The sequence below is a fragment of the Ovis aries genome, chromosome 1, assembly GCF_016772045.2.
Source record: "Ovis aries strain OAR_USU_Benz2616 breed Rambouillet chromosome 1, ARS-UI_Ramb_v3.0, whole genome shotgun sequence".
NCBI classification, from domain to species: domain Eukaryota; kingdom Metazoa; phylum Chordata; class Mammalia; order Artiodactyla; family Bovidae; genus Ovis; species Ovis aries.
The window spans coordinates 106,569,418-106,591,327 of NC_056054.1; the positions used below are offsets into that span (position 1 = coordinate 106,569,418).

A 21,910-nucleotide genomic window follows, 5' to 3' on the forward strand; every position below is an offset into this window, starting at 1 on the left:
TCCAGTATGTTTTTTTAAACATGAAATTAGTTTTACTTTTAAAATATGCTACATGGGAACAATACGTTAAACAATGGATCTTGATTAGTGGGCTTGTAGATGCTTTCATAAGTGATGTGGAATGCTTCAAATATACTGTTCAGAGGTTGGATTCAATAGAGGAGCGTTTCGTGAATGGCAGTCAGATCTGAGTCCTTTTCCTGCTCGAGAGCAACCTTTCACTGGTCTATAAAATTAGAATGTTGGACTAGTACAATCATCTTTACAAACTTGATTTTATTTCCACCGTTTCAATATTCCACCCTTTCTATCTCCCCTGTCTATCTAATATTACATATTATACTGTGGTCATAAAAGAAGTTTGAAAACTCATGAATAGGTCAAGGGCCCTTTTCAGCCCACAATTTCTGTTCAGCATACTCTTTGTCGGCCATTCTGAAAATCTAATGGCCATAATTTGTTGAACTGAACATTCAGAAAACTAAGATCATGGCATCCAGTCCCATCAGTTAATGGCAAATAGATGGGGGGAAAATGGAAACAGTGACAGACTTTATTTTCTTGGACTCCAAAATCTCTGCAGACAGTGACTACAGCCATGAAATTAAAAGACGCTTGCTACTTGTAAGAAAAGCTATGGCAAAACTAGACTGCATATTAAAAAGCAGAGACATATATACTCAAAGCTTTGGCTTTTCCAGTAGTCATGTATGGATGAGAGAGCTGGACTATAACAAAAGCTGCGTACCAAAGAATTGATGCTTTCAAACTGTGGTGTTGGAGAAGACTCTTGAGAGTCCCCAGTCAATCCTAAAGGAAATCAACCCTGAATATTCGTTAGAAGGACTAATGCTGAAACTGAAGCTCCAGTACTTTGGCCACCTGATGAGAAGAACCGACTCTTGGAAAAGACCCTGATGCTGGGAAAGATTGAGGGCAGGAGGAGAAGGGGGCGACAGAGAATGAAATGGTTGGATGGTATCATCTACTTGACAGACATGAGTTTGAACAAACTCTGGGAGATAGTGAAAGATAGGGAAGCGTGGCCTGCTGCAGTCCGTGGGGTTGCAAAGAGTTGGATACAACTTGTTCAGTCGGAGCAACTGAACAACATAACTTGTTGACTCAAGATTCTGAGTCTGGCCTAGGAACTTGAACTCTGCCTGGCTCACTCATTTGATAAATATTTATTAAGGGTCTTCTATAGACCAAGGACTAAAGGTCCAGCCCATGTTCTGTTGGGCTTCTCGATCATGTGGGGGTGTAACAAGTTACCATGAACTTATATCAGTGAGTGATGAGAGCTGTGGCAAGGTCAGAACACAGTGCTGTGGGGGTAAAAGAAGTCAGGGCCCCTGCAGGCCTGTCCCTGGAGGCTATGTGGGGTTGCAAAAGAAGAAATGGGCCTCCAGGAGTTCAAAATTTCAGGGGCTTCAAACTCTTCACAAGAGTTGTGCAAAATAAAAGCCATTATGAGAGAGCAAGAATACATGACTATTTATAAGGTAAGCTCGGGGTCTTTCTACTCCTCCGTCTTGGCCCCTCTCAGTTCTGAATGCTGGGAAGTCCAAGATCAAGGCACCAGGTTGATGACCTTCTGGTGAGGGCCCTTTTCCTGATTCATATCTGGCAACTTCTTGCTGTGTTCTTTTGTGCTGGAAGGGGCCATGACTACTTATAAGAAAATAATCTGAAATGCAGACATAGAAAGATCAGCAGAAATATTTATTACAGGAATATTTATAAAATGGGGGAAAAAAAAGCAAAGAACCTAAATATTCCACAACAGGATAATGGCTAAATAACTTACAGTGGAATCATTGTTGCTTTATTGCCCAGTCACTAAGTCATGTCTTACTCCTTGTGACCCTTTGAACTGCAGCACACCAGGTTCCCCATCCTTCACTATCTCCCAGAGTTTGCTCAAAGAGTGGAAATATACAGTGCACTAATACATAGTCTTAAAAAATGAATTTGAAGAAGGATTTCTAATAATTTTGGGGAAATGTCTATGATATGATTGAAGTGAAAAAAACAGGTACAAGTTCAGTTCAGTCGCTCAGTCATGTCCGACTCTTTGCGACCCCATGAATCGCAGCACACCAGGCTTCCCTGTCCATCACCAACTCCCAGAGTTCACTCAAACTCATGTCCATCGAGTCAGTGATGCCATCCAGCCATCTCATCCTCTGTCGTCCCCTTCTCCTCCTGCCCCCAGTCCCTCCCAGCATCAGGGTCTTTTCTAATGAGTCAACTCTTCACATGAGGTGGCCAAAGTATTGGGAGTTTCAGCTTCAGCATCAGTCCTTCCAGTGAACACCCAGGACTGGTCTCCTTTAGAATGGACTGGTTGGATCTCCTTGCAGTCCAAGGGACTCTCAAGAGTCTTCTCCGACACCACAGTTCAAAAGCATCAATTCTTTGGCGCTCAGCTTTCTTCACAGTCCAACTCTCACATCCATACATGACCACAGGAAAAACCATAGCCTTGACTAGATGGACCTTTGTTGACAAAGTAGAAGATACAAACTGGTCCCTAAATAGTAAGAGCCATCGATATTAAAAATTCATTGACTATGGCATCAAAATAAATAAAACACTTAGTAATTTAATAAAATATAGCAAAAAAAGTGTAATAATTATACCCTGAAAATTCAAAAATGTCATTGAAAGAAGCAAAAGAAGACCTACATAAATGGAAAAATACCTGTGTTTATGGATTGGCAGACTTAATAAGATCACTCTCCAAATTACTTTGCCAACAAAGGTCCATCTGGTCAAGGCTATGGTTTTCCAGTAGTCATGTATGGATGTGAGAGTTGGACTGTAAAGAAAGCTGAGCACCGAAGAATTGATGCTTTTGAACTGTGGTGTTGGAGAAGACTCTTGCAAGTCCCTTGGACTGCAAGGAGATCCAACCAGTCCATCCTAAAGGAGACCAGTCCTGGGTGTTCACTGGAAGGACTGATGCTGAGGCTGAAACTCCAATACTTTGGCCACCTCATGTGAAGAGCTGACTCATTTGAAAAGACCCTGATGCTGGGAGAGATTGAGGGCAGGAGGAGGAGGAGAAGACAGAGGATGAGATGGTTGGATGGCATCACCAACCCGATGGACATGAGTTTGGGTAAATTCCAGGAGTTGGTGATGGACAGGGAGGCCTGGCGTGCTGCAGTCCATGCGGTCACAAAGAGTCAGACACGACTGAGTGACTGAACTGAACTTACTCTCCAAATTGGTCTACAGATTCAGCACAATCTCTATCAAAATCCGAGTTGGCTTTTTGCATCAATCGACAAGTTGGTTTGAAAATTCAAGTGGAAATGCCAGGGATCCTTTTTCTTGCAAATGAGCAAAGTTGAAGGACTAACTGAGCAATTTACGCTTTCTCTGTTTTCATGATTGGTAACAGGGGGATCTTCAAGAGGAAGTGAGTGTGGCCCTGAGATGACCAACACTTGAAATCCTTTCTAAATTTCTGGAGCAGAATGAAATCCTAAAAACTAGGTGTTAGGTTATTTTCCTTTAAGTCTGCACAATATCATAAAAACCATACTCTGCCCACAAATACCTTTGGTGCATAAACTTGTGTAACGTTTTCCTCTACCTCTTCTCATTTATTTATTTATTCTATTACTGGACTGCAAGATTGAGAGAAGAGAAAAGACCCTGTGGTTGCAACTACAGTATGGGGTTTTTTTTAAAAGTTTGTATCACAAATATTGACAGTGTTTATCTAGTATAATGTGTGGGTGTGCGCACGCTTTGACTGTGCTGCAAGGCTTTCGGGATGTTCTTTCTCCCACCAGGGACTGAAACCAACAATCCTCCAGTAATGAAAGCGAGGAGTCCTAACCACTGGACTACCAGGGAATTCCCTAACATAATATTATTTTTCTGTCTGTCTCTTAGAGTTTTTCTTTAGGCTGATAGTATTTCCTAATCTTCAGGCCTTACGCAGTTTCTAATTTTCCTACTCCATTAACCATTTGGAATTTATAACAATAAAACTAATACAATTTCTTGTGTAGAGTGCTCCGCTATTTAAAAGTAGTGGCTTTTATTTAAAACAGTGGCTTACAGTTTGAAATATTTTCACAAACATCAGTATATTTGATTCTCAGCCTAATCCCATGTTGTACGCAATCTTCCCCATTTGTAAGTGGGTAACCTGAGGGCCATGCCTGGAGAATCCCAGGGACAGAGGAGCCTGGTGGGCTGCCATCTGTGGGGTCGACAGAGTCAGACACAACTGAAGCGACTTAGCAGCAGCAACTTGAGGGCCAGTCGGCACAGAAAAAGGGAATAGAATGGTCTCAGCTGCAGGGGCTTGTTCTTTGACACAGTTTAGTGTGTGCTCTGCTTAACAAACATTTATTTCTCTTTGAAGCACACTGCCACTGCTCCTTGGTTCCATGCTTCTCTCCAGTCTGGATCAAGATCTTTCTCTGAGTCCAGCATCCCTGTCCCTGTAGTTCTCGTCTCTGACTTTCCCTGGCCTCAGTGTCTCCTGTGAAGGGGCTTGAACACCCCAGAGACCAGCCAGCTGGTCGTGGTCGGGGGTGGGGAGGATGCATGAGGGGGAGAATCACCGAAGAGGTCTTCTTTCCTCTGTAGTGCTTGCTGCCACTTCTAGAGTCAGCCTAGAGGAGTAAAGTTTTCAAGACAGCAGATACTTCCAACTTGGGTTGTTTTTTATATTTAAAAAATGAAATGGAAAAATTTCAGTAAAAATGCCATGGAAAAATTTCTGAACGGGGGAAGTATGAAAGACACCAACATGAGTGGGAGCAGAGGTAGGAAAAAAGACTGAGCTGAAAAGAGAGACACCTCATTCCTTTGACACTGCTGATGCAAATATCAAGAAGGAAAACGCTCTGAGAAACTGGGACTCTCCCTCTGAACTGAAGCTTAGCTAAGCCTTGGCAAGCAAGAGTCTGAAGGGCGCTCTGAGTCTGGTAGACGCCCCCAGAACTTTAAAGACTCTGCTGTAGCATTCCCATCTCAGAATGTTCTCCGCCTTAAACAAATGGTGATTTTCCAGCAGGGCACAGGACGCCAGCTGAGTGTGGAGTCCAGCACTCTGCAGGGCTTGTCAGTGCCGGTAATGCAGCCTTCTCCCGCCACCTGCTGGCTATGTGATGTATTGCATATTAAGTCAAGAAAAAAGTCAACAGTTCAGTTCGGTTCAGTTCAGTCGCTCAGTCGTGTCCGACTATTTGCGACCCTATGAATCGCAGCACGCCAGGCCTCCCTATCCATCACCAACTCCCGGAGATTCACTCAAACTCATGTCCATAGAGTCAGTGATGCCATCCAGCCATCTCATCCTCTGTCGTCCCCTTCTCCTCCTGCCCCCAGTCCCTCCCAGCATCGGGTCTTTTCCAATGAGTCAACTCTTCGCATGAGGTGGCCAAAGTACTGGAGTTTCAGCTTCAGCATCAGTTCTTCCAGTGAACACCCAAGACTGATCTCCTTTAGGATGGACTGGCTGAATCTCCTTGCAGTCCAAGGGACTCTGAAGAGTCTACTCCAACACCACAGTTCAAAAGCATCAGTTCTTCGGCACTCAGCCTTCTTCACAGTCCAACTCTCACATCCATACATGACCACAGGAAAAACCATAGCCTTGACTAGACGGACCTTTGTTGGCAAAGTAATATCTCTGCTTTTTAATATGCTATCTAGGTTGGCCATAACTTTCCTTCCAAGGAGTAAGCGCCTTTTAATTTCATGGCTGCAATCACCATCTGCAGTGATTTGGGAGCCCCAAAAAATAAAGTTTGACACTGTTTCCACTGTTTCCCCATCTATTTCCCATGAAGTGATGGGACCAGATGCCTTAAGAAACAAAAATTCCTTGAAAATCTGGAAGGACAGACAACAAAATGTAAAAAAATTAATTCTTTCTGCATGGTAAGATTAAGAAGGATTTTCATTTTTAAATGTTTTTATGTTTGCTAAATTGTCTGCAATTAGGTGCCTCGTTGTGGGATCAGTTTTTAAGAAAGCAATAAAAGTGCTCCTCCAATTTAAAAATTATTATTCTGTGACTTATTCTGGCTTCACTTTTTAAAATGTTATTTATTTTTAATTGGAGGATAATTGCTGTACAATGTTGTGTTGATTTCTGCCATACATCACCGTGAATCAGCTGTGAGTATACACATGTTCCCATCCTCTTGAACCTCCTTCCCACCTCCCATCCCATCCCACCCCTTTAAGCTGTCACGGAGCACCGGGTTGAGCTCCCTGCATCGCACAGCAAATTTCCACTGGCTCATTATTTTATATATGGCTTTGTTGTTGCTCAGTCGCTCAGTTGTGTTTGATACTTTGTGACCGCATGGACTGCAGCACACCAGGCTTCCCTGTCCTTCATTATCTCCTGGAGTTTGTTCAAACTCATGTCCATTGAGTCTATGATGCCATCCAACCATCTTATCCTCTGTCATCCCGTTTTCCTGCCCTCGGTCTTTCCCAGCATCAGGGTCATTTCCAATGAGCTGGTTCTTCACATCAGGTGACCAATGTATTGGAGCTTCAGCTTTAGCATCAGTCCTTCCAATGAATGTTCAGGCTTGATTTCACTTAGGATTGATTGATTTGATCTCCTTGCAGTCTGAGGGACTCTCAAGAGTCATCTCCAGCACCACACAACTCAAAAGCATTGCTCAGCCTTCTCTATGGTCCAGCTCTCACATCTGTATATGACTACTGGGAAAACCATAACTTTGACTATATGGACCTTTGTCACAAAGTGATGTCTTTGCTTTTTGATATGCTGTCCAGGTTTGTCATAGCATTTCTTCCAAGGAGCAAGTGTCTTAATTTCATGGCTGCAGTCAATGTTAGCAGTGACTTCAGAGCTCAAGAAAATGAAATCTGTCACTACTTCCACTTTCCCCCCTTCTATTTGCCATGAAATGATGGGAACAGATGCCATGATCTTAGTTTTTTGAATGTTGAGTTTTAAACCAGCTCTTTCACTCTCCTCTTTTATCCTCATCAAGAGGCTCATTTGTTCCTCTTCACTTTCTCCCATTAGAGTGGCATCATCTGCATTTCTGTGGTTGTTGATATTTCTTCCAGCAATCTTGATTCCAGCTTGTGATTCAACCAGCCCAGCATTTCACATGATGTACTCTGCATAGAAGTTAAATAAGCAGGGTGACAATATACAGCTTTGTCGTACTCCTTTCCCAATTTTGAACCAGTCTGTTGTTCCATGTAAGGTTCAAACTGTTACTTCTTGATCTGCATATAGATTTCTCAGGAGACTAGTAAGGCTATCTGGTAAACCATATCTTAAGAATTTTCCACAGTTTGCTGTGATCCACACAGTCACATATCATGCAAGAACAGATATGATAAAGGACAGAAATGGTAAGGACCTAACAGAACCAAAAGAGATTAAGAATAGGTGGCAAGAATACACAAAAATATACCCCCCCCCCAAAAAAAAAGGTCTTAATGACCTGGATAACTATGATGGTGTGGTCACCCACCTACAACTGGACATCCTGAAGTGTGAAGCCAAGTAGACCTTAGGAAGCATCACTATGAACAAAGCTAGTGGGGGGTGATGGGATTCCAGCTTAGTTATTTCAAAATAATGCTGAAAACTGATGCTATTAAAGTGCTGCACTTAATATGTCAGCAAACTTTGAAAACCCAACAGTGGCCACAGGACTGGAAAATATCAGTTTTCATTCCAATCCCGAAGAAGGGCAATGCTGACGAATGTTCAAACTACCATACATTTGTGTTCATTTCCCATGCGTGTAAGATTATGTTCAAAGTTCTTCAAGCTAGGCTTCAGCAGTCTGAAGTTCTTATACCAAGAACTTCCAGAGGTACAAGCTGGGTTTAGAAAAGGCAGAGGAACCAGAGATCAAATTGCCAATATTCGTTAGATCATAAAGAAAGCAAGAGAACTCTGGAAAAGCATCTACTTCTGCTTTATTATGTGAGAGCCTTTGACTGTGTGGATCACAGCTGGAATACTACGCAGACATGGAAAGGAATGAAGTTTTATGTCACGCACTAATAGGAATAGATGCTCACAACATATTATTAGATTAAAAAAAGCAAAGTATGGAACAGTTTGTATTATATGATCTAAAATAGATTTTAAAAAGAATATATATACCTGACGTATATTTCTATTTATCTGCATTCTTGTAGTTTCTTTAAAACTTTCTGGGCATTTACAGAAGAAACTTAACAATAGTTTAATTGCTCCAGGAGAAGGTAAGAAGAAGGAAGGATTTTACTTTTCATTTTATTCCTTTGTTTGTAGTTTAATTCTTTTTTATTCTGTTCATGCATTAATTTTGTTGTATTTTGTGATAAAAATAAGTGGAACACTGACTTGTATGCGTTTACGGTATTTGTGTTCTTAAGATCAGGTGATCCCTTAGAATCAGTCAATCAGTATCTGTGTTTTGATTGATTCTGCTCCCTTTGACACTTCGTCCTCTTACCAACGGTAAGGACTAAAATATATTGAGTGCATTATATGAGTCAGTTTGTTATTTTTGTCGCTAAGTAGTATCCAACTCTTTTGCGACCCCATGGACTGGAGCCCACCAAGCTCCTCTGTCCATGGGATTTTCCAGTCAAGAATACTGGAGTGGGTTGCCATTTCATTCTCCAATATGAGTCAGGCTCAGTTCTAATTATTGATGTTGTTATCCTCATTTTCCGATGAAAATGAACAGCAGGTGAGGTGCCTAATGTTATGCAGCTAGTGGGTTGCCTGAGATTTATCTCCAGACACTCAAATTCCAGAGCCTGTGAAACTCCAACATTATGCCCTGCCTTTTGGTTAAGTCTGCAGAAATTAAAGAAAGAAGACCTCAATTTTATCTATCTATTCAGTCAACATTTTCTGAATGCCTCCTCTATGCCATGTGAGAAAGCTGTTAAATTTGGGGGAGGCGGTGACTTCCTGGAGGAAGCACAATGGATGTATTATGCTGTCTCTGATGTAGCCAATGAAACTGAGCTGCTGTAACAGTGGTGGCCCACTGGAGCCGCAGCCTTCGTAGCCTTCACTACAAGGAGGCACTGTAGAGGCCTCTTGCTGCGAATGGCCACCTCCTCCTCATGCCTTTGCTGGTCCTCCGCAGGCTGGTGATACAAAGGAGCCTACCCTCAGAGAGGCTCAGGCTGTCGGGACACTCCTGTGCTAGTGAATCTGTGGTTGGAGGGAAAACGGCCAGCAGTATAGGGAGGCTGAGAAGTGGAAAAACACATTTCTCTAAGTTATTTGTTAACACACATTAAAGATTGGCTTAACTCATTAATGAGGGAACTAGAAGAAGACAAAGGAGCTGCTCTGGAGAGCATTTGAGAAACAGGGAATTTATATAGTCAATAAGCAAAAGGAATACTGAAATAAGACTGCTAATTAGATGATTGGTCAATTTTCCAGGACAACAGACCCAAAATACCTTTGTGGTTAATTTCTCTATTGGGCAATAAAACCCTATTGTTTTAGCAGCTTTAGCAAGTTAACCACTAACCATGGTTGTGGTGGTTTAGTCACTAAGTCATATCCGACTCTTTTAAGACCCCAAGGACTGTAGCCCGCCAGGCTCCTCTGTCCATGGCATTTCTCAGACACGCATACTGGAGTGGGTTGCCAGTTCCTTCCCTAGGGGATCTTCCCAACCTAAGGATCAAACCCAGGTCTCCTGCACTGCAGGTGGATTCTTTACCAACTGAGCCTCCAGGGAAGCCTAACCACTAACTATCAGTTCAGTTCAGTCACTCAGTTGTGTCCGACTCTTTGTGACCCTATGAATCAAAGCACGCCAGGCCTGCCTGTCCATCACCAACTCCTGGAGTTCACTCAGATTCACGTCCATTGAGTCAGTGATGCCATCCAGCCATCTCATCCTCTGTCGTCCCCTTCTCCTCCTGCCCCTAATCCCTCCTAGCATCAGAGTCCTTTCCAATGAGTCAACTCTTCGCATGAGGTGGCCAAAGTACTGGAGTTTCAGCTTTACCATCATTCCTTCCAAAGAAATCCCAGGGCTGATCTCCTTCAGAATGGACTGGTTGGATCTCCTTGCAGAGTCCAAGGGACTCGCAAGAGTCTTCTCCAACACCACAGTTCAAAAGCATCAATTCTTCGGTGCTCAGCCTTCTTTACAGTCCAACTCTCACATCCATACATGACTACTGGAAAAACCATAGCCTTGACTAGATGGACCTTAGTCGGCAAAGTAATGTCTCTGCTTTTTAATATGCTATCTAGGTTGGTCATAACTTTTCTTCCAAGGAGTAAGCATCTTTTAATTTCATGGCTGCAGTCACCATCTGCAGTGATTTTGGAGCCCCAAAAAATAAAGTCTGACACTGTTTCCACTGTTTCCTATCTATTTCCCATGGAGTGATGGGACCGGTTGCCATGATCTTCGTTTTCTGAATGTTGAGCTTTAAGTGAACTTTTTCACTCTCAGGACTGTAAATGTTCTATCTTTTTTGATTGTAGATTATTTATCAAATACACTTCAACAGCAAAGTTACAATCTCCAAGAGAACTAGTTGAGTGTCAAGCAAGCTTTTAGACAGTCCACTAGAGTGACACCAAAAAACCCCCCCAAACTAACAAAAACCCCAATACTCAAAACAACTCTGGGCAACCCTATGGACTGTGCCCGCCAAGGTCGTCTGTCCATGGTATTCTCCAGGCAGGAATACTGGAGTGGGTTGCCATGCCTTCCTCCAGGGGATCTTCCTGACCCAGGAACCGAACCCGTGTCTCTTATGTCTCCTGCAATGGCAGGAGGGTTCTTTACCACTAGCACCACCTGGGAAGCCCTAATCAAATCAAAACAAAACAAAAAGAAGCAATTCTCTTTTTATCTCTTCTAAGTTTGGAGGAATTATTCTTCTACAGAAGGGAAGAACTCATCTAACTCTGGAGATGAGCTACCTGGATTACTTACTAACAATTTAGTAACTTTCTTTAGATATTAGTTTCTTCATCCATAAAATGGGAACGATACTGTGAGAGTATTTGTATTTGTCAGTGACAATGTAAAGCAATAATTCGGTGCTTGCTTTTTTATATTCGTTTTTTATTTTTAAAATTTTTGGCTCTGCTGAGACTCCGTTGCTGCATGCAGGCTATCTTTAGTTGTGGCGAGTGGGCGCTATTTCATTGCCGTGCACTGGTTTCTCATTGCAGGGGCTTCCGTAGTTGCAGCTCGCTGGCCCTAGAGTGCAACCTCTGTAGTTGTGGCACATAGACTTAACTGCCCTGTAGCATGTGGGATCTTCCCAACCAGAGATCGAACCTGTGTCCCCCGCATTGGCAGGCAGATTCTTAGCCACTGAACCACCAGGGAAGTCCAGGGACTTAACTTTTTAAAATTATTCACATTTGGGTCTGAGAACGGTTGACCAATACCTGCAAATCTTCTTACTTCTGGGCTTAAATTTGAGCCATGTGAGACCAAGAGTGAGACTATGTACAAAAGTCGAGTTAGATCCTACCAAGGCTGGCTTGAAGGAGAACAGAAGCAGGAATTTGAGAGAGCAAGCCTGAGACCCAGGAGCATAAGAAGGGATGATAAAAATGAGCACTCGGGAACTCAAGGGATTTGCAGAGGTCAGAAACACTATTTTTTTTAATTTTTATTTGATTGAAGTAGAGTTGAGTTACAATGTTGTGTTTAATTTCTGCTGTACAGAAAAGTGGCTCAGTTACACACATACGTACATTCTTTGTCATATTCTTTTCCATCATGGGTTACCACCGGCTGTTGAATATAGTTCCCTATGCTATACAGTAGGGCTTTGTTGTTTATCCGTCCTACATGTAAAGTTTGCATCTACTAATGCCAAACTCCCAGTCCTTCCCTCCCCAACCCTCCTGCCCCCTGGCAACCACAGATCTCTTCTCTGTGTCCACGAGTCTACTTCTCTTCCATAGGTAAGTTCACATATGGTATTTGCCTTTCACTTTCTGACTTCACTTAGTCTGATAATCTCTGTGTTCATCCACGTTGCTGCAAATGGCATTATTTCATTCTTCCTATGGCTGGGTAGTATTCCATTGTATGTACGGAACACACCTTCACCTGTTCATCTGTAGATGGACATTTAGGTTGCTTCTATGTCTTGGCTATCGTGAACAGTGCTGCAGTGAACATTCTCAAATTACAGTTTTCTCTGGATATTTGCCCAGGAGTGGGATTGCTGGATCATTTGACAACTCTATTTTTTGTTTTTTGAGGAATCTCCATAGTGTTTTCCGTAGTGGCTGCACCACAGAAATACAATTTAAATGGCCCACTTGGACTTTCCTGGTGGTCCAGTGGCTAAGACTCCTCACTCCCAGTGCAGGGGGCCCAGGTTCAATCCCTGCTCCAAGAACTCGATCCTACCTGCTGCTGCTAAAGATCTTGAGTGCCACAGGGAAGACCGAGGATCCTGAGTGGCACAATTAAGACTCAGCACAGCCAAAAGAGAAGGCCCACCTGGATATAACCACGAAGTGACTGTGACAAACAGAATGGGTAGGTAACATGGTTGGTAATATGTGAAATATAAATCTTACAAAATGTAAATCTTGTTAATTCTTAGTAACCATGAAATAGCTTCTAGATATTTGGTTTTTTTCGTTGTTCTCTGCACTTTCCGTCATTTTATTTTACCCTCATCTACCTCTGAGATTGGAGAAAGAAATGGCCACCCACTCCAGTATTCTTGCCTGGGAAATCCCATGGTCAGAGGAACCTGGCAGGCTATAGTCCATGGGGTCCCTAAGAGCCAAGCACAGCTTAGCAACTGAGCATGCGCCTCTAAGACAGGAGAGGTGTTAGCTCACTAGACTGAGCACTTCATAAGGTCAAGGCCTTCATAAGTTCATTTACTGAGTTGCTCAGACAGTTCTCTGTATCCTGAAGCCCTTCAGAAAAGCCCTACTCTGACCCCACCCCTGCCCACCCCACCTTAAGGATGGAGGTGGTTGACAAGCCTGAGCATCTGCCAGGTTGAGATGAGGACAAGACATCCCCACTGCAGTCTTCCAAGAACATCTTCACTTTTAATCTCTAGGTTCTGATCAGGACCAAAGTGGGCTTTGTGGGGTCCACTTCTCAAGAGCCCCAAACCAAGGGGCTGGAGTGACGAACAGGGAACAGGGCTGGGCAGCCTGAGATGAGGCACGGTCAGGGCTCCACGTGGCATCTGAGGCATGGTGGTGATCTCTTCCTATTCTCCACAGAGATGGAAACAGGGCAAGATAGAAATATAGAGAGGGACACCCTCACTGTTTAGACAGACCCTAGCCTCACGAGGGGCCCCCATTCGTGAAGGGTGTGGGTAGTGCAAGGATGAGTGGATCTAATGAATCTCAGCTCTTTCCCATCTTGTTCTCTCCTTTTCTAACCCTTTCCTAACTTGAACCAACTGTTGTGACAATGAACATCATTCATAGCATGCCTTTCACTTGATAGAAGGCTGCTCCATCACCTTCACACCAGCCAGCCCCTTTGGGCAGGTGTGGGGCCCATTTGACAGTTACAGAGACTGAAGCTCCAGGAGGTTGGCAGAGCCTCGTATGAAGTCGGCATCTGGAGAAGGATTCCTGATTCACGGTCCAGAGTTTTTCCAATTAGGCCACGTGGCCTCATGCCCCCTTCAGATTAGCAGGTTCCTCACAAGGGCAGGGACCACATCTTCCCCTTCCTTCCCACCCTTGACTCTAACCACAGTACAAACACTGTTCAGAGTACGCTGAGGTGTCCTGAGAGGAAAACATGTCTTTCCACAAGGCTGAGTCCCCCAGGTTCACTCCCAAAAACGTCCTGCAGTGCGGCCAGGATCCAGCCCCATAAAAGGCTTGAGCCTGGGTTAAAAAAAAAAGGGAGGCCTGGGGCTCCCAGGCAGGAGGACAAGGGTGAGAGCCGTCAGAGAAGGGGCACGAGACTGCCCTGCACCGTCTGCCAAAGACAGCGCTGCAGGGAGACAGGGAGGTGGGCAAGCGGTTGGGTGTGAATGTAAATTCTATTGGAAGGAGAGGGAAGCCCTGACAGGCACACCTGGTCCCTCTCTGCTATGCCCCCTAAAGTACCATTTTGCCAACTCCTCCAGTCCTTCATGCAACAATCCCTAGAAAACTGGGCCCCTGCTTGCCATCACCAAAGATCCAGCAAATTGGTCAGCTGAATGAGCCTGGAATGTGGGGGCTGAGCCTGGGGTGTTAGGGAAAGAGGCTCATCCAGGCTCATCCTGGATGATTCCACTTCATCCTGGTTGATAGGTAGTGAGAATAGCAAAGCCCTGTCCTCAGAAGATGCTAGAAAAGATGCCATCTCAAGCCTGAGAAATCTTACCCCATTCTTATCTCACAGTATCTTTCCGGGAGAACTGAGAATGAGCGTGACCTTGAGCAAACTAAACACAGTCTGGTTACTCAGGGGATATTTATTCCTGGTCTGTTCCTTTCTCATTCCATACTCAAAGGGTTCTTTGGCATCTATCACAGTTCTAACCCTCCCTCCTTGCCAAACTCAGCCTTTTACGAATTTATACACCAGAGACTTCCAAACCACGACTCAGAAGCGATGGGAGAAAGAAGGGAGCTGGAGAATAGGGGCGCAACCGCTGGCTGTGGAGCCTTTTTATGCTCCCTCTCTGCGGGAGGCTGTTTGTGTTGGGCTGAAGCCAGTCAGAGGCACGGGATCAGGGTGTCCTGGGGCAGAGGAGACAGGCAGCTATTTGTCTCTTCTCATCTGTCCCTTTCTCTGGGAAGAAGAGGGAAGAGTTTAGGAAGGGATGGAGGAATGAGATAAGACAATCAATCCAGTCCCTAAAGAGCATCATCCTGGTGGGCACCATGCTGCCATATATGGCCCCAGGGGAGACCGTGGAGCTGGAGGGGCTGACTCCGAAGGCTCAGGAAAGGAATGGAAGAGGAATCAGCTGGAGAAGCAGAACATTCTAGGCTTGAGTCAACAACTGCATTGTGTGGTCTTGGACAAGTCACTTTCCCTTCCATCTGGTAAATGAGGACGATAATGATACCAAGGTCCCCTCCAGTTTTGAAAGTGTAGGATTAGTCATTTGAAGACACTGATGTTGGGTGGCAGAGGAAAAAGAAGGCCAAGAGGCAATTCGAAGCTTGAAACTTTTTGAAATGGCTATTTACAGAGAGAGTGCTCCTTTGCATCGATAGCATACAAAAAAGAAATGGGCTATTCTGGGTGTTAGAGAGATTCTATATCTTGACCTGTACACTTATGGTCTGCACTTTGTTGTATGTAAATTCTATCTCAATAGGTTTTTAAAATGAGCTTAAGCTCTAGTAGGAGTTTAGACTCCGGAAAGAACTTCCTAACAAGGGGAATTTTAGAGAATCTCTACTCGGGGAAGTTAAGGATCTCCCTTCTCTTGAGAGCTTCATCCATCTGCTGAAGGAGGAGGTGGGGGACTAGGGAACAGATAAAATGACTTCTCTGAGAGCTTTCCAAAGTCCTTCCATCCTCAGAAATTCCCAAGTCCTTCCCAGAGACAGAAAAATTTTCCTTACTCTCTAATTTCCATCCTCTCCTATTGCAACACTAACTAGTCACTCTGCCCTCCTTGGCGCCCAGCCACTTCCCTGGCCTTACCCCAAATCTCTTTCGAGACTTGAAGCTTGAGTATTAAGGCAGATCCCATTTCAACCTTCTCACCAACTTTCTCTGTCTCCCCATTTTCTTCTCCTTGGGGATGTCAGTTCCTGTTCTGAACCCGCCCCTACCCGGGCCCTTTTTCCGGTGGTGTGTGCCAGCCGGTCCTGCATCCCACATCCCCAGCTGTTGACATTTCGTTGCCATTACCCAGAGGATAAAGAAAGGGCCCCTGTTATCCAACAATAGGGGAAAAGAAGGAGACAATGGGAAATTGTGCTTCCGATGGGGAGGGGACAGAGAAGGAAAGGACAGACGGATGACAGACAGAGGGGGCTGGACAGAAGGGGTCAGGTTTCTTGAAGCAAGTGGAGGTCCTGGAAGTCTGGTTCCCACCTTGACAGCCTCTTCCCATAGGCAATGCGCACCCAGGCGCCGGAGGGCAGAGGTGAGGACTCTGTTGGGGGAGGGAGAGGGGTGCTGCTTAGAGGAGGATCATATAGAAAAGCAGAGGCAGCTGGAACGACACATAGATCTCTGAGCCTCATTTGTAATTTATCCCCCTGCCCAGCAGTCCAACATCCTTATACCCACCAATCAATCCATCCCTTCTCTGGTCCAAGAGCATCTATAAGAAATGGGGCACCCCACTGTCTGCAACATTTCAGGCAATTATTCCTGGGTTGCCTCCTTCACTCCATCCCTCTTCATGGGTTCTCGTTTCATTCTGTGTCTTCCCCCGGGGCCCAGGGCAGTGAGTACTGCAGACCCAGTGCCCAGTCACAAAGCTGGACCCGAGTCACTTAATGTGGCTTAGTGGAATGATGAGTGGGGGAGTTTCTGGTACCTTGGTGTCTTTGAACTCAGGGCAGAAGCATTTCCTCAAAGGTGCAAAAGGAGAGACCGAACTGATCAGGGGCCCAAGTCCTGAGGCTGTTAAGTGCTTGGACCTCCCAGGACCCAGGCAACTCCTTCACCTGGAAACTCTTTCTCCAGCAGGACCAAAAGCTGCCAATCACTGCACCCGCCATCTCTGTGAAGAGGCCCACTTCTAACAGGTCAGTGTCAAAGTATCTTACAGCATACTATTGATCAAAATGTTCATAAAATAATTATCAGAGAAATGACTTTGTATTGTATCTAAAAGTATCCCATAAAAATTTTGAATATTTCTCTTAAATAAAGCTTTGTAAGTGAAAACAAAACAGGGAGTAGGCACTGGGGCAGTTGGCCACTCTCTCATTCTCTGTAAGGGACATGGAGAAGGCATGTGTGCGCCTGCTTTGAGACACAGAAATGCAGGCCAGTGACTAAGAGCTTGAACCTCAGCTCAAGCCTGGATTCAAGTCCCAGCAAACCCCTCCCCTTAACAGCTGTGTGACCTCATTCGAGAATCCTGACATGGGAGCTCCTTTGAGCATGTATAATTGGGATTCATAACCATTCCTAACTCATAGGGTTGCTAAGGGGAGTAAATATAAAAGTGTACTTGAAAAGTGCTTAGAGCAGTTTCAGGCACATTTAACTTGACTGTGTTGGTGCTGGCTGTGGTTGCTATGGATCCCTCAACTGACCTCAGTTCCCATTCTCTCTTACCAGTTCCCACTGTGTCAACCAGGTGTTTACCAGGTTGTCCTGTACAGGAGACATGTTCTCTCACCGACTTCCTTGTCGCAGATGTTTTTCTTAACCACTGGGAAGTCCTTTCTGCACCTAACCTCTGTCTCCTGCTGCATACTCAGCTCTGACCTTCATCTGCAGGAAGATGGAGCTTGGCTCCTTAGCCTTCCGAGTCCTCCTCAAAGTTTCCTTCCTCTTGCCATGTCCCTGCTCTTCTTCCCAAAAGTCCTTCATGTGAGCTCATTCATTAACACACATATTTATTTAGCACAAACTGTGTGCCAGCAACTATGCTGGCAGTTGCAGATAACAACTAGCATATACATAGCACTTATCCATAAAATGCTTAAATAGATATCAGGACCTACCTATTTAAGCATTTCATGTATGTTACTTCATCTGACTCCACAGCTACTCAGTGAGGTAGGTGTGCCACTATCCCCCGCATTTTACCGACGAGGACATTGAATCAGAGAGAGGTTAAGCAACTTGTTCAAAGGAAGTAGAGGAATTAGATCTTAAAAAGGGATAAAACTAGGTTAGGGGTCTTTAGTCCAATTATTTTAAAAAATGGCCAAGGTGATAAAGAATAGATAAGATAAAGAAGGGGGAAATCAACTACTGAACAGCTGTGTTCAAAATAATTTTTAGTAGCCTTATAATTTTATACTTTATAATTACTGGAGAGCTCACTGATGTAGTCTACATATGCATATGTATTTAACTTTTCAAATTCACACTGCTAATTTAGCTGCTAAGAGAAATACTTCTAAGGGAAAAAGTTCCGAGTCCAGAGCAGTGGGAACCCAGAGTGGCAGACCACAGTGCACTGCAGTGTGATGAGGGGGGAGAGAGGAAAGGCTCCCAGAGGGGGCGAGGCCCAAACTGATGGCCTGTGAGAAGGTGAGGGTGAACTCGGACTGTGCTGGAGCCAGAACGTGTCTGCGGCATAGTGCCGAGGGCACAGGTGGGGAGGGGTCGGGTAGGGGGGCAATGCTGGAGGTGCCCTGAGAGGCTGGATCACAGAGAGCCTTGGAAGTTGGGTTAGGACCCTGGATTTGATCCTTATTGGCAACAAGGAGTCACTGCTTTAAGCAGGAGAGTGACAAGATCATATTTACTCTGGCTTCAGATGGAGAATGGCCAGAGGTGGCAATCCAGAAGGGAAGACTTGGGAAGCAGCACTTGTGCTGAAAAATGGATAGTAGAGGACCTGCTGACTGAAGGGACAAGAGAGGAAGAAGGACGGGCCCAGGGGGCCTGGGGGGCGGGTGGCGGGGAGGAGACTTTGTTACTGCCCCTTCCCCATCACCTTCCTTTGCTGACAATTTCAGCCCCTCTATCTGCCGCCATGGCTTCCAGCTGAACAGTCCCCTCTGAGGAATCCCGGTGGGAGTTCATCATCTCCCCACCCCATTTCCTTAGTGCTAAAGTGAAAGTGAAGTTGTGTGTCCGACCCTTCGAGACCCCATGGACTCCTCCGTCCATGGGATTTTTCAGGCAAGAGTACTGGAGTGGGTTGCCATTGCCTTCTCCAAGGAAGGAGAGTGCTAAGGAATGCCCAACCTTGTGCCCCACAGACTGGGCTGACTCCCATCATGCCAGGCAGGATCAGCCTCCCCACTCTCTGCCACTTCCTTCTCCCCTGGGCCTTCACCATCTTCCACAGAGCCCTGGGGAGCCAAGGTAAGACCTTAATTTGGCCCAGAATCTGAAGAACAGTGGTGGGGAAAGTGGGAAGGGTTGATGGAGGTCCTCAGGGACTGAGTCATTTCTGAGTGAGCAATGGAGAGAGGTTTGGTGGGGTCTGGGGAACGCTGGCTTTGGACAGGCACTTGGGGCAGTGGGGGTCAGGGGGTTCCTGCCACTGTGGCCCCCTCTGCTCAGCACCCAACCCTGGCCCCCACTACCTCCTGCCCCCCATCCACGAGGTCATTCACTCTCGTCGTGGGGCCACGACCACGCTGCCCTGCGTCCTGGGCGCCCCGCCTCCCAGCTACAAGGTGCGCTGGAGCAAAGTGGAGCCCGGGGAACTCCGGGAAACGCCCATCCTCATCACCAACGGACCGCACGCCCGGGGCTACGGGCCCCTGGGGGGGCGCGCCAGGATGCGAAGAGGGCATCGGCTGGACGCCTCCCTGGTCATCGCGGGCGTGCGCCTGGAAGACGAGGGCCGGTACCGCTGTGAGCTCATCAACGGCATCGAGGACGAGAGCTTGGCGCTGACCCTGCGCCTGGAGGGTGAGGCCCTTCGGCTGCTGCCGCTTGCCTCTCTGGCGGTGGTTCTGCCGTCTCGTCTCAGGCCTCCCGGGGCTCCTCTCCAGCCTCTCCCGCTCCCTGCTCCCGGAGCCCCCGGCCCTTTCTCCTAGGTTGCCCCGCCCTTCCTTCCCCCTCCTTCTGCCGGCCCTCTCCAGGCTGTCTGCCCCCCACTCCCAGGTGTGGTGTTTCCGTACCAGCCCAGCCGGGGCCGGTACCAGTTCAATTACTACGAGGCGAAGCAGGCGTGCGAGGAGCAGGACGGACGTCTGGCCACCTACGCCCAGCTGTACCAGGGTGAGTGGCCGAGCCCGGGTACCGCCCAGGCTCCCTCCGAGCTGTCGCCTGGACCCCAGTGGAGGCGAACTCCGGGTGTGGCTCCCGCCTGTGATGCGTTTAATCCCGCTACCCCCGTTCCTTCCCCCGCCATCTCCCGCCAGCGTGGACCGAGGGTCTGGACTGGTGCAACGCGGGCTGGCTGCTCGAGGGCTCCGTGCGTTACCCTGTCCTCACGGCGCGCGCGCCCTGCGGTGGCCGAGGTCGGCCCGGGATCCGCAGCTACGGGCCCCGCGACCGGAAGCGCGACCGCTACGACGCCTTCTGCTTCACCTCCGCGCTGTCAGGTAAGGGGGCGGGGCGAGCCATCCTCCGCGTCGGGAGCGGCCGGGGCCTGACCTGCACCGGACGGAGGATCCGAGCTGAAATGAGGCGGGGGGCGGGGCGAGCGGGGCCCGCACTCGGGCCTCCGGAATGCGGCGGGGAAGGCAGAAGGCTAGAGGCCTGAGGTTACAGGCCGACGCCCTTGAAGGCCTCGCCCCTCCGGCACTCTGCCCACCCAGCCTCCAGCCTGTCTTTTGCAACCTCACCTGCACCCCCAGTCTCTAGACTCCCACTCCTGCTCCCCAGGCTCGGACCCACCGATCCACACCTGCCCCTCTCCCCCACCCCGACTCTGCCCCCCGGGAGTCTGAATTCCGCCACGCCCCGGCCGGCCCTGCCCTCGGTCAGTCGGTGACCTGCTTCGGTTCCCAGGTCACGTGTTCTTCGTGCCCGGGCGGCTGACGCTGTCTGAAGCCCACGCGGCCTGCCGGCGGCGCGGGGCCGTGGTGGCCAAGGTCGGGCACCTCTATGCCGCCTGGAAGTTCTCCGGGCTGGACCAATGCGACGGCGGCTGGCTGGCGGACGGCAGCGTGCGCTTCCCCATCACGACGCCTCGGCCGCGCTGCGGGGGCCTCCCGGATCCCGGAGTGCGCAGCTTCGGCTTCCCCAGACCCCAGCAGGCGGCCTATGGGACCTACTGCTACTCCGAATAGGGGCCCTCCGCACCCCTTCCTGGAGCAGGAAATGGCAGCCCACTCCAGTGTTCTTGCTCGGAGAATCCCGGGGACGGGGGAGCCGGGTGGGCTGCCGTCTATGGGGTCACACAGAGTCGGACAAGACTGAAGTGACTTAGCAGCAGCAGCAGCAGCACCGCTCCAGCGCGCGCAACAAAGCCTGGGAGCCGTGGCGGGGGTCTCTCGCCACTTTCCCGAGAGCCTCCCCTTCCATCGGACGAGGAGCAGCTCCTCCTGACCAGCCTTCTCGACCGAAGGCTGAGGGCCGAGGATCCCGGCTGGCCCGGCGTCGGGGAGGGGAAGTGGTGGCGACCCGGATGGTAGTGCGCAGCTACGAACCTCTGACCAGAGGCGGTTCGCGCCCCCCGACCCCGCAGCAGACGATGTAGCCACGGCTAGGTGACGGGAGAGGCGTCCAAGGGGCATTAACTGACTTCTATCCAGCAATAAAATAACCTGAGGACTTTTTGTGTTGGGTGAAGCTGTCAGCGAGGCGTGGGGCTTGGGGGCGCGGGGGTTGAGGGGGATCGCGTTGGATCCAGCGTGCTGAGCCAGCGCCTCGGAATACAGAGGAAAAGGAGGGGCTACTGCCCCTGAGGGATGAGGCTGGAAGAGAGTCGGGATTTCGAGGTGCTGTGCTGTGCTCATTCGCTTCAGTCGTGTCCGACTTTTTGCGACCCCATGATTTGTAGCCTGCCAGTCTCCTCTGTCCACGGGATTTTCCGGACAAGAATACAAGAGTGGGTTGCCATTTCCTCCTCCAGAGGATCTTCCCGACCCAGGAATGGAACCCGTGGCTCCTGCTTCTTCTGCACTGCAGGCAGATTCTTTACCCTGGAGCCACCTACTGGAAGGAGGAGAGGGCACCAAAAGGCCTTAGGAGAGTTGGACACACCGTGGGCGGCCTTGCCTTGGATAGAATTCAGGGTGATGTTGTGCCAGGCACCACGCGGGGGCGCCACACCCCTACCTAAGGTTACTGGCTAGGCGCGCTCCAAAGCCCCAGGCCTAGCCCCTGGGCACCACAGAACAAACAGAGGGTGGCCCTAAATATATTTCAAAATA

At 47.8% G+C, this 21,910-nt stretch overlaps 1 protein-coding gene across 3 annotated transcripts; it reads left to right on the plus strand.

Annotated features, from left to right (window-relative positions):
* The first annotated feature begins 10,441 nt into the window (after nt 1-10,441).
* On the plus strand, nt 10,442-21,313 carry HAPLN2 (hyaluronan and proteoglycan link protein 2). Of its 3 annotated transcripts, none has more exons than XM_027976455.3 (7): nt 10,442-12,536; nt 16,632-16,693; nt 18,836-18,941; nt 19,143-19,496; nt 19,692-19,808; nt 19,952-20,134; nt 20,544-21,313. In XM_027976455.3, exons 3-7 carry the CDS (start codon nt 18,854-18,856, stop codon nt 20,822-20,824), a joined length of 1,023 nt encoding a protein of 340 aa, XP_027832256.1. In that variant the 5' UTR covers nt 10,442-12,536; nt 16,632-16,693; nt 18,836-18,853; the 3' UTR covers nt 20,825-21,313. The 3 variants fall into 3 exon arrangements, with proteins under 3 accessions (XP_027832256.1, XP_042111522.1, XP_027832254.1); XM_042255588.1 differs by lacking the exon at nt 10,442-12,536 and adding an exon at nt 15,978-16,083; XM_027976453.2 differs by lacking the exon at nt 10,442-12,536 and adding an exon at nt 15,978-16,083 and having other exon boundaries at nt 16,635-16,693.
* Nucleotides 21,314-21,910: the final 597 nt, after the last annotated feature.

What these genes read in the sequence shown, in the direction of transcription:
- HAPLN2 (XM_027976455.3), top strand. Translation starts at nt 18,854, where the DNA reads ATGCCAGGCAGGATCAGCCTCCCCACTCTCTGCCACTTCCTTCTCCCC. An exon ending in CAGAGCCCTGGGGAGCCAAG is followed by an intron (nt 18,942 to 19,142) that starts GTAAGACCTTAA and finishes CCCTCTGCTCAG; the next exon opens with CACCCAACCCTGGCCCCCAC. An exon ending in GCTGACCCTGCGCCTGGAGG is followed by an intron (nt 19,497 to 19,691) that starts GTGAGGCCCTTC and finishes CCCCACTCCCAG; the next exon opens with GTGTGGTGTTTCCGTACCAG.